This window comes from Lepeophtheirus salmonis, chromosome 13 (assembly GCF_016086655.4).
Source record: "Lepeophtheirus salmonis chromosome 13, UVic_Lsal_1.4, whole genome shotgun sequence".
NCBI lineage: Eukaryota > Metazoa > Arthropoda > Copepoda > Siphonostomatoida > Caligidae > Lepeophtheirus > Lepeophtheirus salmonis.
This window is the reverse complement of record NC_052143.2, coordinates 39,528,230-39,542,772: the sequence shown is the minus strand read 5'-3', so window position 1 is coordinate 39,542,772 and position 14,543 is coordinate 39,528,230. Positions and strand designations below refer to the sequence as shown.

The 14,543-nt window shown below is 28.7% G+C and overlaps 1 protein-coding gene across 1 annotated transcript in view; it reads right to left on the bottom strand.

The window, feature by feature from the left end:
• Positions 1 to 14,543, bottom strand: part of dtn (transmembrane protein 132C dtn) — an 87,152-nt gene that overhangs the window by 12,867 nt on the left and 59,742 nt on the right. Inside the window, 2 exon segments of the mRNA XM_040722899.2 lie at positions 6,225 to 6,343; positions 8,795 to 8,880. Of these exon segments, the coding sequence (XP_040578833.2) occupies positions 6,225 to 6,343; positions 8,795 to 8,880 (205 nt within the window).

Sequence of the window (14,543 nt, the reverse complement as noted above, 5' to 3'; positions counted from 1 at the left end):
ACTTTTTAGACTAAAATCGACATCTCTTGTCATCAAACATGTACATATTTCCCTAAACAAAATACTAATCATCTTACATAAGGCTATACTTGAGGGATTTTAAGAAAGTGAAATTGTTGGATATCATTTAGATTTGAAAATTGGGGGCTTCTTCCATTCATGCAATTCTAGAAATCTTGATCTGCTTGGAGTCAAGCCGATGTTAAGACTGAACTCCAATTAAATTAATACAATCATATATTGAAAAAATAAAAATAATATTCTATATTTCTAACGCAATTACGTCTCAAGATTTATACATATATAACTTCTCAATGTACAAAAAATTGACACAAATGTAGTATTAAGTAGGTAAGACTTAGTATACCTATATCTAAGTGTTTAAAGTAAGTAATATACTTTTGAAGGCTTTCTATTTAAATATATTACTACAAACTCAATAAAATAACAGCATGCTGTTGATATTCAAATAGCTAAAATATCTTGGATAGATTATCTTTTAAAAGTCAAACAAACCTTGATAATGATTTAAACTAAACTATTATTACTTTTTCGTAGATGTAAGTAAAAATAGATATAAGAAACACATTGCATAGTGTGTATCAGACAATTTTTTGATAGTAAAACCAGGAGTATTTTTTTATTTCAATTATACCATATAATATCAACAGTTATTTCTCAAAATGTACTCTTTCTCCAGCCACCATGGTCTTTAGTCCAGGCTGGAAGGCCTTGCACACCTTAATGACGTAGTCATTGGACATAATAGACACTCCTTCTCAACGGAGGCCTTCAGAGAATCAACATTACAGGGGGGAAGGGAGTTTGCAGGCCTTGCTCTCCACGAAACACTGTATTCATTTGTCAATAGGCGAGCAGTACGATGATGAGGGGCACCACAAGGTTAGTGGCGAGGTTTTCCTAATAACAAGCTCAAGTTGATATGGTTGATATAACATCCAATCAGGCTTTTACAACCTCTTTTATCACCTCCTGAATGGCAGTCTTTAATTTCAAAAGCCACACCCGTCAAAAAGTCTTCAATGGCAATCTTGTTCAGTCTTCCACTTCCTGTCTTCCTAAAGGGGCTCACGTTTCTGTTAATCAGCCTTCCAACCTTACGTACAAGCTCAAGAGAGCAATTTACAATGTCTGTGACCTCCTTCACAGAGTGATAAGCACAGAAGAAGATCTGCAATCCGTTACCCTTTTGCCTCAATTGTCAATGTTTGATGACGTATTACAACCAGTAATTAATACAGCGTATGAAAACTAATAAATTTCGGAGCAATTTCTTGTTAATAACCCAACATCGATTGCAAGTAATAACGACTTAGTGAATCTCTAATTGGCGTAGTACGATAAAATTATGCACAATATATTTTATACACATAATAGGTAAGATTGAAGTTGTTGTTTTTTCTTTGTTAATTTTAGTGTCAAAAAATAATATTTAACTATGTTGATTTGAGAAGGCAAGTTTTTGTCAAATGATCACTTAATTTATCAAGTAATAAGCAATGGTATTGAAAGTTTTGATCACTTATCTTGTTTCAATTTAATATATTATTTATATATTAAATGTTTTTTTCTTGAGGCATTTTCAAAGTTTAATATTGAATTTTTGATCATGTGGGAATTATCGATTTGTTTTCTTGACTATTTTTAAGTGTTCAGTAAGGATAATTTGTTCGGAGTATATCGAAAATCAATACATTCTCGCAACCTCATACTAAAATCAGCATAAATCTTTCAATGGCCTTGGAATATTTGGAAAAACTAGGAGTAAATTCAAAAAATATTTTTTCATATGGGCACTTTTATAAATATTTGACTTCAAAAATTGTGATTAATCTTAGATAAAGTTTGCATTTACTTTATTTTCTAAGTATCAAATCAGATTTTGAGCACATTGAAGTTAAAATTTGTTTTACATTTATAATTTCTATAGGTAAAAAACAATTTTAAAACAAAATTAAATGTTTAAATGTTTCAAAATATGTCTATTTCCTGGAAAAATTATATATTTTGAACATATTTTATTGTTTTGACATTTTTTTTCAGTAATATATATTTGTTTATTTGTTAAAAATCATTATCGACACTATTATTGATCATATTTCTAAAAATGATTTCAGACTATCTAAATTGTGAAAGAATTATATAGTTAATTTAATGAGCAAACTAAGTTTGTCATTACGACTAATTTATTTGTTTATGTGTGCATTAGACATCCCTTGTTACTGTATCCCATGACCATATTTAACCTAGTTTCTGTAGAGGGGGGGGAGATTCTTTATAATTAATAAGGGGTTTAAAAAGGTCCAAAAATGATTAAACCATGTGTATATAATTTTATAAATTTCTAAATGTACAAAATATATATTTCTACGGAACTTTTATAATTTTAACACATAACCTCAATTTATTTTTTATTTGAATATACAGTCAAATAAATAATGTAATTTAAGTTTTAATACATACATATATATTGAAATAATGTACTTAGAAATGTTTAATATCAGCAAGATTAAGAAAAATATACATTAAAAATTATGTAAAGTCTATAAAATAACTTAATTATTGATTAATTCGTTGGATTAATATAATATATATCCTTGGTAGTATAGGAGGGCAGGAAAAGAGTGTGTTCTGGAAAAATTCTAAATAGTCTATTTCTTTCAATGTTGCCCGATGAAAGGATTAGAGAAGTAACTCGAAAAATAATATTTGCAGAGTGCATCTTTAGTTCAAATGTTCGAATATTGGAAAACAATCAATCATTATTTTAGATTTTCCTTAAAACAAAATCAATCTGAATTGCTTTATTTCATATTAATGACAGTTGCTATATATATACAATTATTTGTATTACTATGATGAATTATTATATTTACTATTCACTACATTGGCAATCAAGTTTTGAAAAAAATCCGATAATGAGAGTAAATTATTTTTATTTTGCTCAAAATCAGATCATTATCAATAAAATTACATTTCTTAAGGTATGATTACCCTAGTGGGGAAAAAAATAGAGAAACCCAAAATGAGTTTAATAAAACATTGGCTAGGTAATAATCTTTCCCTCCACCAAATGTCACTTTTGAGATATAACAATTGATATTACTTTTATATTTTTCATCGTAATGTATGCAATTTTTTAAATCCATTTCCAGAATTCACCTTGTCAATTGAATTAAAAATGCGAATTAATGGAAGTTGTCGTTAGTCATAGAGTCACACTTATGGTACCCTCAACGCCCCTAGCGGTAAAAAGTATTGTCGTAACCAATTATATTTGGAGAAACAGGGTTTACGGGGACTTTGTATGATCACTTGATTTATAGCTTTACATAATATGGAGAGAGAAAGATATGAAACGGTATGTACTTTGTAAAGTAGGTCCATAGAAGCGTTATTTATATTGGCAGTTCGACATACATGAGGAACATAGAATCTAAAATCATATGTCAGCACATTTAACTTAGCTGGAAAAAAGTACAATATATAGATAAAACTATAATAACTCATTTAATACAGGCTAGAAAGATCCAGATATTGAATAAGTATAATTTTTCATTTCAAGAATATCCCTTGAATATACAGAATGTACTTTTTGTCAGATGAGGTCAATGATGGAGCCTGTACACGCCTTGTCTCTAATATGCCCTTCTTTATATGTAGTCAAAATTATTTATTTTAAAGCAAATTTTAACATGTCATCGAATAAACTTTTCTCCATTTGACATTCCGCAAAAATGTTTTTCTATCTCTTCCGGGATGCTCAAACGATGACGTCAAATTTGTATATATATTTTTAATCCTTACAATTTGAATGTATATTTAATTGACATAACACAGTTAATTCTGGAGTATATCAAATTGAATGGTTTCACTATGGTACGGTTTTTTATTTCAAGGGATTTTTAGTAATAAAATCATATTTTACTTGTTAGAAAGATGGACCATTAGATCGTAATACTGACATTCTCGCAAACTTCGACTATTCGATTTGCCAATGGATACATTCTATTCAGAAAATTTAATACTATTTTTGAACAGAAATAAGTTATAACATAGACATTGAGCCCTTTTATGTATATCATTGTCTCGTAATATAGATTGCATTTACTTGTGCAATCGGACAAATTTTGAAGAATCCTTAAATTGTTAGGAGTTGGCTTAGAATTTATATACATTCATACTTAATATGTCCATAAGTAGTTATAAGGTATAGGCTCGTATCAGAATATTCTTATAGGTGTAAGAGATTAATACCATAACCATTTTATATATATGGTATTAAACGGCAAAGCAAAAAAGAGAATGTAATGTAAACTGATTTAGTTCTCAGTTATAGAAAATAAGAACTATGTATGTTTGAACCACACCTATTTTAATAAAATTTTGAGTTACAAATCTATTCAAAAAGCAAACTAAAATACTAGATGATGGATAATTCCTCTGTTTGAATATTGAAGGATCAAAATATTATTCATATGTTTAATTAATAATTAGACAGAAAAAAAGAAAGCACATACATCTAAATTGTCCAAATCACATGTGCAACCTCTTAACAGGAAATTATTTATTGATAAAATTTAAGGTCATGGCCTTTCCTTCACTTTTTAAAATAAATTCCCTATTTAGTATGTTCATATTTATAACTAAGGCGTATGAGACTCTAAGTACAAAACCAAGTAGAAGAAAGGCCTCAGTTATAATTAAAAACACCTGGCCAGAACTGCTACTTTAAAATATGATCATAAAGAAAGAAATTTCAAAGTCAATTGAGGAAGTGTTATTTTCGATACAGACCCTTGTCAAAAATTACTTAATATTTGTATTGTATGTGCATTCTTTGCTTCCTTGCCAAAAAAATGCATGGGGGCAATTCGTTTAGCAATAAAGTTCCTGAACTTATTATCCAAAAAACATGAAATATGTTAACAAAATTATATCCGAGTCTAATTTTATCCGCTCATTCACAACAAAATTGTATTTAAAAATACACCAGAGCTGTCCATTTATGTAAAAACAGATTATCTAATATTATTTTTTTATAGAGATAACATGTTTTTACTGAAAGAGGACAGAGTGGTTCTCAACCTTTTACATTGTGTAGTACCTAAGAAAATATTCAGATCTCCAAGTATGATTGAAAACAATTTGATATTATATTATACAAATATTTTTTCATATATATAAAATACATATTTCATGACTTTTTTATATAAAAGACATGGCTTTTTCACAAATTTTAAGAATGTATTTATAATTTTAACAACTAAATATTATTTATTCAACTTCTCCTTCTATTTTCGTCTCTACGTATATACCACTAAAGATACACATTCGTATTAGTATTCAGTATATTCTGTATCGAATATAAAGTTATGAAGTTTACTTCATAATACCTTCCTAAGAGTGAGTCTATGAAATATGGATTGGGAAGGGAGATTTTTAAGAACACTCAACATAATCCTTTAGAAGAAGTGAAAACGCATTTAGTATTTGAAATTCATTTGGTTTGTTTCATTTTTTTAAAAGTTTGTTATAGTGTTTTAAACTATTTTTTATTCATTTATATTTGAGATCTATAAATTGAGGTTTTATAAATAAATAAAAAATAAAAATAATTCTTTAGTATTTTAAGAAAACTTTCAATTGAATAACATTTTCGCAACTTTATAATCTTCTGAAATAAAACAAAACTGATGTTTTGTAGAGGGTGCTTTAAAATGAGGGGCAATTTATAAGTACGATAAACGGAACAAAACAGAAAGCAGGGTCACGAATTCCATTATTGTTTTTTTTTTGATGGGTCATTGTTTGGCAAAACTTTTTAATTTTTTATAATTTTTGATATAATATTAATACAAAAACAATTTCTTTTGATGAAATTTTACTTATGACAGACATGCTTTAAAAAAATCAAGTTTAAAAAATATATTTTTAATTTTTATATAAAATATCCTTTTCGGTTATTTAAGTCTTCAAATTTGACAGCCTTACTTCATTTTAGTTGCTCTTAAAACGCTGTTTTTTTACACAAAATGTTAAAAATAACAACCAAGAAGTTGGTGATCCCCTCCCCCCTTCTTCAATACCAACCCACCATCCCGTAGTTAGTCACGGACCTTACGGTTTGTAATCCAGTTTAAGTCCCATAATAAGGACCAACACAACCGTAATTTAAATAAATATATATAAAATTATCATACCGTATTTTGACAACAGAAATTTGACGATCATCCTCTGGTTGATCCAGGAAAACTGGGACATAGAGACGGGAGTTTGGATAGAGAGGAGTTTGCGGAATAAGCATATGTAGAATCTCATCCTATAAAAATGGTAAAGAAAATAAAAATTACTAACAGTCAAGGATATGAACACTAACTATTAATTAACAAATAGACAATTTACAAAAATATATAAAATTAATCAAATAATTTGAGGCACAGCCAAATTTGAATGATTGATGTATTGTTTGTAATATATATTACGATCCAAATATCTGCAATATTTTTGAAACGTAAGCATTTTATCTAATCATATTAAATATACTAGTTTATATCTTTGCTTGTGAGGCAATTATATACAATTATTCAAATTATCACATTAGGTGCAAAGTGTGTCATTGATTGAAGTAACATACCAAATACTGGTTTTGGATTCGAACATTAGTCAAACTAGGAGAAAATCGACAATTTTCATACAAGTACTTTAATTCGTCCTAAGTAATTGATGGAAAAATAAACTTTACTCAGTAATAACTCAAAAGGATTGTAAAAAAAACTTCACAGGATTATATATCAAATTAAAATATTTTGAACAAAATTCACAAATTTAGGTAAATTTTTTTCAAAAATCCTCCTCATTTTGCAAAGTATTGAATTTCTTCGGAAAAAGTTCAAAACTCCACAGCTATTTACATAAAATTAAATTTTAGCAAAAAAATCAAAAATCCATGGCTATTGAGAAAAAATTATTTTTTTGGGGAAAATGATTTCAAAAATCCATAAAAACAGGCTGGAATTGTTTTGGTGGAAATCGTTTATTGTTGGAAAATAATGTATTAACTTATGTTCTACAAATTATATCAATAATTTTTTTGATTCGTTGGGTGAACGCCTTAGGGTGTAAATAATTTATTACGTGTGACCAATGAGCAATGTTAAACGTAAAAATAAATTGGCTTCGATTAAAAAACCACAACTTTTAAGGCCTTAAATTTTAAAAGAGAAGCATCATAAAAAAGCTCAAAGCCTTACCTTAATAATCCCTATACCAACAAATATTTTTTTGATGATATTAGGGGTCATATTCTTCTTTAAAAATCATATGATCCTTTCTTATGGAGTAAAATATCTAAAACAAGAAAATTCCTTGTTTCTGATTTTTTCTTTCTAACTCCAGCATGGTTTTATGTTGACACGTCACATATATTAAAGTTATTTAAATCTTGAACTCAAGCAAACTCAAAAATTAATATATATTGTTCTTACACGAATTGGACTCATCGCAGAATTCAAAAACTCGAACTTGACTCCAATATTACTAAATATTTCAACAATACAATATCTTACAAAAAGATTTTATGACGTAATGAAGCAATAAATATCTAATTATATACTGCTACGAAGTTATAATGGATAAAAAATATCCTCGAAATATCTAACTTTTAATTAAATATGCATACAAATTAATGCACATATAATATTAAATAATAAAAAGTTTTATTACAACATACAAGTTGTCAATTTAAATTTGAACACTTTGAATTTTAAACTTCAGCAAGATATCATTTATTAATTAACGATAGAATTTCAACAAAATTAATGTAATAAATAAATGTGAGTCTGAGCTCTCTTAATCAATTTAGTTAGTCACTAAGGCGTTAGTGATGGCTTCTAGATGGTGGCAGATGTATTATTCTGTCAATGAGTCCCAATGAGGTCTGACAGTGGCTTAAGGAGCTTTGAAGTTTGGATGGAAGACAATTCAGAGCCTTCTCCTCGACATGCACCCCAAAGGTGTAGTTGAGGGGTGAAATCAGGGATATGGGAGTGTCAAAAAGATTTCAAAAAACTCAAAATACTCAGTCTAAAGAGTTTTACAGCGGATGAGATTGATTTTTTTCATTGTTTGTGTCAAAAGGTGTCTCTCCACCCTCAAAAAGTTTTTTCCATCCACTTTTTTGATAGCTCTCTGGACAGTCTGGTGATAAATCCCGAAATCTCTTGCATGGGCCCTCATGGAGTTGAGAAGATAGACCTGGGGTGTTTTCTTTCACTCCTCCAGATCTAGTTTGGCCCTTTTTGACAGAGCCTTCTTCCTCTCCAACGTGGAAACGCCCAACTTAGGAGTGTGCGAATGAAAATTCGTCGATCAAGTTCAAGTGTTATTTTCTCAACTGGTAGGTAAGCCACAAAGCTCAGACTTGTTATGTTTTGAAACAATTTGTTTATCCATTGATATATCGAAGTATGAATTAATTTCAATAACTCAACCTTAATTAATTATTGAATTAGAAAGTGTTCAGATTTCAATGGACCACCCGGTATACAAAACTTCATTTGCATGTATTATCCAAGTATAGAAATTATAGGTATACAAATGGAATAACGTTACAGGTTTTTGTTTTTTTCAAATGAAAAGTTATAGAATCAAAGCATATTGCATTTATAGGTAAATTGCTAGTATCAAATCTATTTTGCAAAAAAAGAAGATGCTTTAAAACCAATAAACATATAACAAATATGCATAAAAAAATTATTGAATATCTTCTTACTTGAGCCAATTGTCTATATCCACGTCGAGGTTGTACCAATGGAATTTTAGCTAGTTGAATAACGGGTATGATGGACACTCGTGAATCTATAAAAAGAAAATGAGTTCAAATATTAATTTATGGACACTGAGTAAAAACACTTTATCAGTTCACTTATATTTATTATATCTAGTTTTTATTGTAACAACGGGGGGCATTAGAGAGTCGTACAAGCCCAAGATGAGGCTTGCACCTTCTACCTAAAGTTTACATATAAACATAATTTTATTATTATTATACTAAAACTGTAGAATTGGTTCTATATTATGGGTGTGACTTATGAAATTAAGTTAATTGATTACATTTTTCATATAAAAAAAACAACAATTTTTTTTAATTCAATTTAATAATTTGAAATTTGCTAAATTTTTTGAACGCAAATAACTAGTCAGAAACTGATGTTAGAGAGCTAAAATGTGTGTCATCAGATCCATTGTGATGCAAATTATGTAATTAGAATTTGATTTTTTCAGGGAAAATCAACACTTTTAAGATCTTTTCAGAATCGCCCATAACTAATTACTTGATCATCCTACTATCCACTACTATGAACAAAGATATGGTGGTAATTTAATTTTACACCTTTTTGTTTAAATAATTATCTCTCCTAAGCTTCTCTATGAGAAGTTATTTAAAGAGGAACAAAATCATAAATCAAAGTTCGGCTTAGGGACGATAGGTGACGTCACGTACCTGATATGATTTTCAAAACTGTGTAAAATAAAACTTTAGATTTGTAGAATTAGTTGAAAAAATAAATTAATTTTTTTTTGTCCATAAAACTTTTATTTCTTTTTTTTAAAGGCAGTTATGTTGCCGCGTCCTGTAAAAATATGATTTTTTTAATGGAATTTAAAAAAAAAAGTTAAGGAAACAAAAATATATTTTATGCATTCACTTCAAAGAACTTTCAAATATCACTATATAAAAAATAATTATTATTTATTACGCATAAAAAATGCAATTGAATTTACTACAAATTGAGAATACATTTTCTGTATATAGAGTTCCTGATCATCATAAAAATTTGAAGGAAAATAAAGAAAAATGGTTTGAACAAAAATTAGTTGTAGAACATTCAAATAGAACTTCAAGTTTCTTATCAGTTGAAAGAAAAAAATCTCAAACTTTTTATTAAAAAAATGTGACAGCCTTGAAAGTAGGCATATTTATGTGTGCATATAACAATATGTATACATGTATACAGCTGTAAGAATGATTGCATAAATGGGAAAACAATCACTAAGTTTTTCCTTCATTTTTTTTTTTCATCAATCATTAGTACATTAAATTTATTTAATCGAGAGGAAATTTAATAAAGAAAATAGCTTAAGCTATACTAAACCTTTAGCGATATGGTAATTTAAAAAAAAAAACATTCTTGTGTGACTTATACCTTAATTGGGCACTGCAATTGATGATGATTATGCCTGTCACAAAGTATTCATAGACTTGATTAAGTAACCACTGGATTAATTAGTTAAGGCTCTAATTTGTTCCTGATAATTACTTGATAATTCATTAATGAAGGGTAAATGATTTATGAACCAATCAACATGACAAAATCCGCTCTATATATTAACTAGAACCGGTATTGTGGCCTTATCATTAATTTTGGGTGAGTTATAATGTGATTTGTCATAAAAAAGAACGAACTATCCATTAGTTCCCCTATATGATATGGAAATTTGGAATATGTAAAACATTCAGATATTCTACCAACGCAGAAACACAAATTACCCATATACATTTTTACTAGCTTTTAGTTGAAATTCTATTTGCTCGAGATTAGTGTCTTTGGAACATGAATCTACGTAGCTCAAAAGTGTCTTAATAATTTACATATATATGCATATCCTTAATATTAAATAGTCGAAAGTTTGCAAAATAAAAAATCTACTTGGTTAAGTACCAATGGATTTCAAGTTTTATCTACTACACAAAGTTACTCTCATTGTATTTCGCAACCTTTTCTCCTACAAAAGAAAATAAAGGCCAAAAAGTAGTTGCTAGTAGGTAGTTTATTTTTTCCGTCTCTCGGACTATTCTACAATAGTAGTACGGAAAATTGTTCATAGTACCTTCAAAAAAGCTAATATGAGCTCAACTAATCAACGTACAGAATCCTAATAATGACATGAGTAATACATAGTATACCACAAACGAAAAAATTCAACATAAATCTGTATTTTTGTGGTATATCACCGCAGCTTTCATTAAACAGAAAGATTGCAAGATACAATGAATATTCTCTTCTTGGACCAACTTAATACAACAAAAATTATCACAATCAGCTTTTTGGTACAAAAGAATACATTTAATTGTTTTCATAAGTTGAGTCTTTTCTAATTTAAGGGAGCTGAGACTAATATTGATTCGATCCTTATTTAGGACTGAAGACTGTATTTCTCTCCAGTTCATTCCCATATATCAGTCCTAAAAACTTATAAAGATCGGTCTTTGATGACTTCATCTATCTTTATTTGTTTTGTTTTTAATCTGCTCCAGTATTGACAGTCTTAAGGACCGACGGTCTTGAATATTGGTATGAAGGACTGATAGGGCCGGTCTTATGACTAGACTGGACAGTAAAAATGAGGACTGGCACAACACTAGCTAAGACTATAAAATATAAGCTCAACAGGATATTAGTTATGTACTTCTTTCCTAGTTCCAAAGTTATTTAGGTGCACAGTCGTCAACTGGTGATTCGCATTAAAATTGAAACATTACCATCATTTAATATTATACTTAGACATAGTTGTACATGACAACCTTTCAAGGTTGTCCAAAACTGACAACCCCCATAATTTTATATACTACATAATTGTTATACAGTTTTCTGAATCCTTATTTTTCTATTATAAAATTGAGGCATTGAGTGGACTTGACTTGCAAAATGTGGTAAAATTTTCAATGCTGTTCTTTCCTGTTTTAGAACAATTGTCCGGGAAAAAAAATGTTCAAGTACAATTAGCCCAACGGAAATTTTACTGAAAGACAATTTAGCAAGCAGGCATTTTGCCGAAAATGATATTTAATTTATTGATATTAAAACAGTGCCTATTTAATATACTATCATTTTAAAATGAATTTTAATATACAATCGCATACATCTTTTTCAGCCAAATGTCCTAAATTATTCTGGAGCAGAAATTTTTTCGGTCTACTCATGATTCTTTTTCATACTATTGTCTCATAATATAGTAAAGATCTTTGATCTTCTACGCTAGAACTGCATCCTGCTATGCTTTGACATAATCGCCAATTAGCAATCACCATTTCTTTTTAGGCCTCATTTGTTTTTCTTTTTGAAAGAGAGAAGTTGTTTGAGCCTTTGTCACAAAGAGGGAAAAAATAAAAATATTGCACAAACAAATCAACACTCTCTTATTTTCCTTCGTTAATATACACACATATTATATAATAAGTAGGAGTCGTTCATAAAAAGAAGATATGATAGCACTTTTATTCAATTTACCTTCTTGTAACAGATAAAGGAATTAGAGGAATAATGAGGTCTGTTGGGAAATAAGTGAGTAGCCTTAAATGAGCTCCTGACAAACAAGTCATATCATTACTCATTAAAAACGTTTTCCCCATTTATATATTTATTGTGTGTCTAATGAATTGCTCACACCCAGTTTGTGTACATATATAACATATTTTCTTTCAATTACACGTTATGTAGTATATACATATATATGCAGAGGAAATGATGAATTTAATTAACAATGAATAAAAATACAATTCATTCTAAATGGAATAAACGAATTAAATTTTCTCTTCATATTTTTTAAAACATGAATGGGTGTGCTTACATCATATGCCTTTTGTATCCATATGTATAAGTAGGGTCCTTGAATGGGGATGAAAGAGAACATAAAGTTTATAAACAAATTATTAATTTGATTTGATTCTATCAATAGATTAATTAAAATTGATATTCAAGAGTCAAAAGGTTAAAAGGAGCAACATTAGATCTAAGCTAAATAGGGTTATTCTTTTTGCAAACATGAGTATGGATAATGAACATTTATATTCTAAAGCATATTATTATAATCTATTTTTGATTATAAATTAATATGACTCATTCTTTAGAAGTGTCGACAATTAGGACCGGTTGCCCCAACTTGACTTAAACTTAATTCCAGTTTAAATTTTAAGTCAGTTTGTTTCATTGCAGTGATCTAGGCCCCAAATAATGTTTTTCCATAGTATTATCAGTCTATTAATGGTGATTCATCCATTCCAGACAGCCCCCACCTCCGATAACAAAAAGAGTGCGATTACGGCATCGTGATGTCATAATTTTCTAGTTTAAATTTAAAATTGAAGACGATCATGTGCCAGAGAGCTTAAATTGTATCAAAAATATCCGATCGATTATAGTAAAATGGTAAATTATCGTCGAATAGTGTCTCATAAACTAAATGAAGGACAACTTTATTATATTTCATAAAAAACTAATCAAAAAAGTTATGTTTTCCACATGCCAAAATATTGTAGAAAAATAATTACTTTTCATTTTTTTCATCTTTTTAAGTTTTAGAAGATACATTTTCTTTCCTTCAAGAGGCAAAATATGGCCAACAGGCTGGAAATTATTTGACTCTGATTTATCTAAGCGGTATAATGCCTTATTGAAATATGATTGGTAACAAACAAATGATGGAATAGTGATTTTTTCAAGGAATAGAGGTATACCACGATTATGACACTTTGAATTCGTGAACTAATAATGATGATTAGCAATGATAAATTATCTACCTTTTTTGGGATTCCCAAGAATCGATTATATCGACTATGCTTCAAAAATTATTAGGAATTATCAGGAAAATTATCAGCATAAGTTTTATATTTGTGTTTAGAGATCCTTTCAATTGAAATTTGTGAGTAATAATGGCAATGTATGAAGAATATAATCTCCTAGTGATAACAAGGAAAAAATATTCCAAGTCATGAAGCGTTTTGGATCGGTAGAAGTTGATGGAATATTTAAGAGTGCCTCATGTAAATACACAATGACTTAAGCTGAATTCAAGTCCCCATTTTGGTCATACAAAATGGTCATAAAAATATCGCTTTGTCAAATATTCGTCTGCTAAATATATTCATCAATTTAATTCTGACGAATATATTCGATGTATAATTTCAAGCTTAACGAATATATACGTCATCCGTACAATAACTGTTATAGTGAGTAATACTTTGATTTATGAAGAAATTTAGTGTATGACACATTCCCAAATGTATTTGATATGTTAGTAGTCCTAGATAGGAAATCTACGATACCAAAAAATGGGCCATTCTTTATATATATATATAATTGTAATATATGTACATAGAATAATAAACTTTCATGTGTTTAAAACATAACAGTTAGAGAATACCCCATATTATGTGTAGAGTATATATAATAAATATCATACTAAAATGATTTACTATTTTGTACTTAGACATTTCATTAGCATACCTTACTTCTCTCATGGTAAGCTTCATGTATTTATAAGGAAGGCGTAATTCACATTATTTTCCGTATTCCTTCTTACATAATAAAATGAACACAAAAAATGGTAACTGCTTTCTAAAAAGACAGAAAGTTGTTGGTAAAGTAATAAAGGAAGAAGAACAAAAAAAAAAAAAACTAATGACAAAGGCGAAATATTATATAATGGAAGGATTTACTGTTAATTAGGTAATTCAAAAA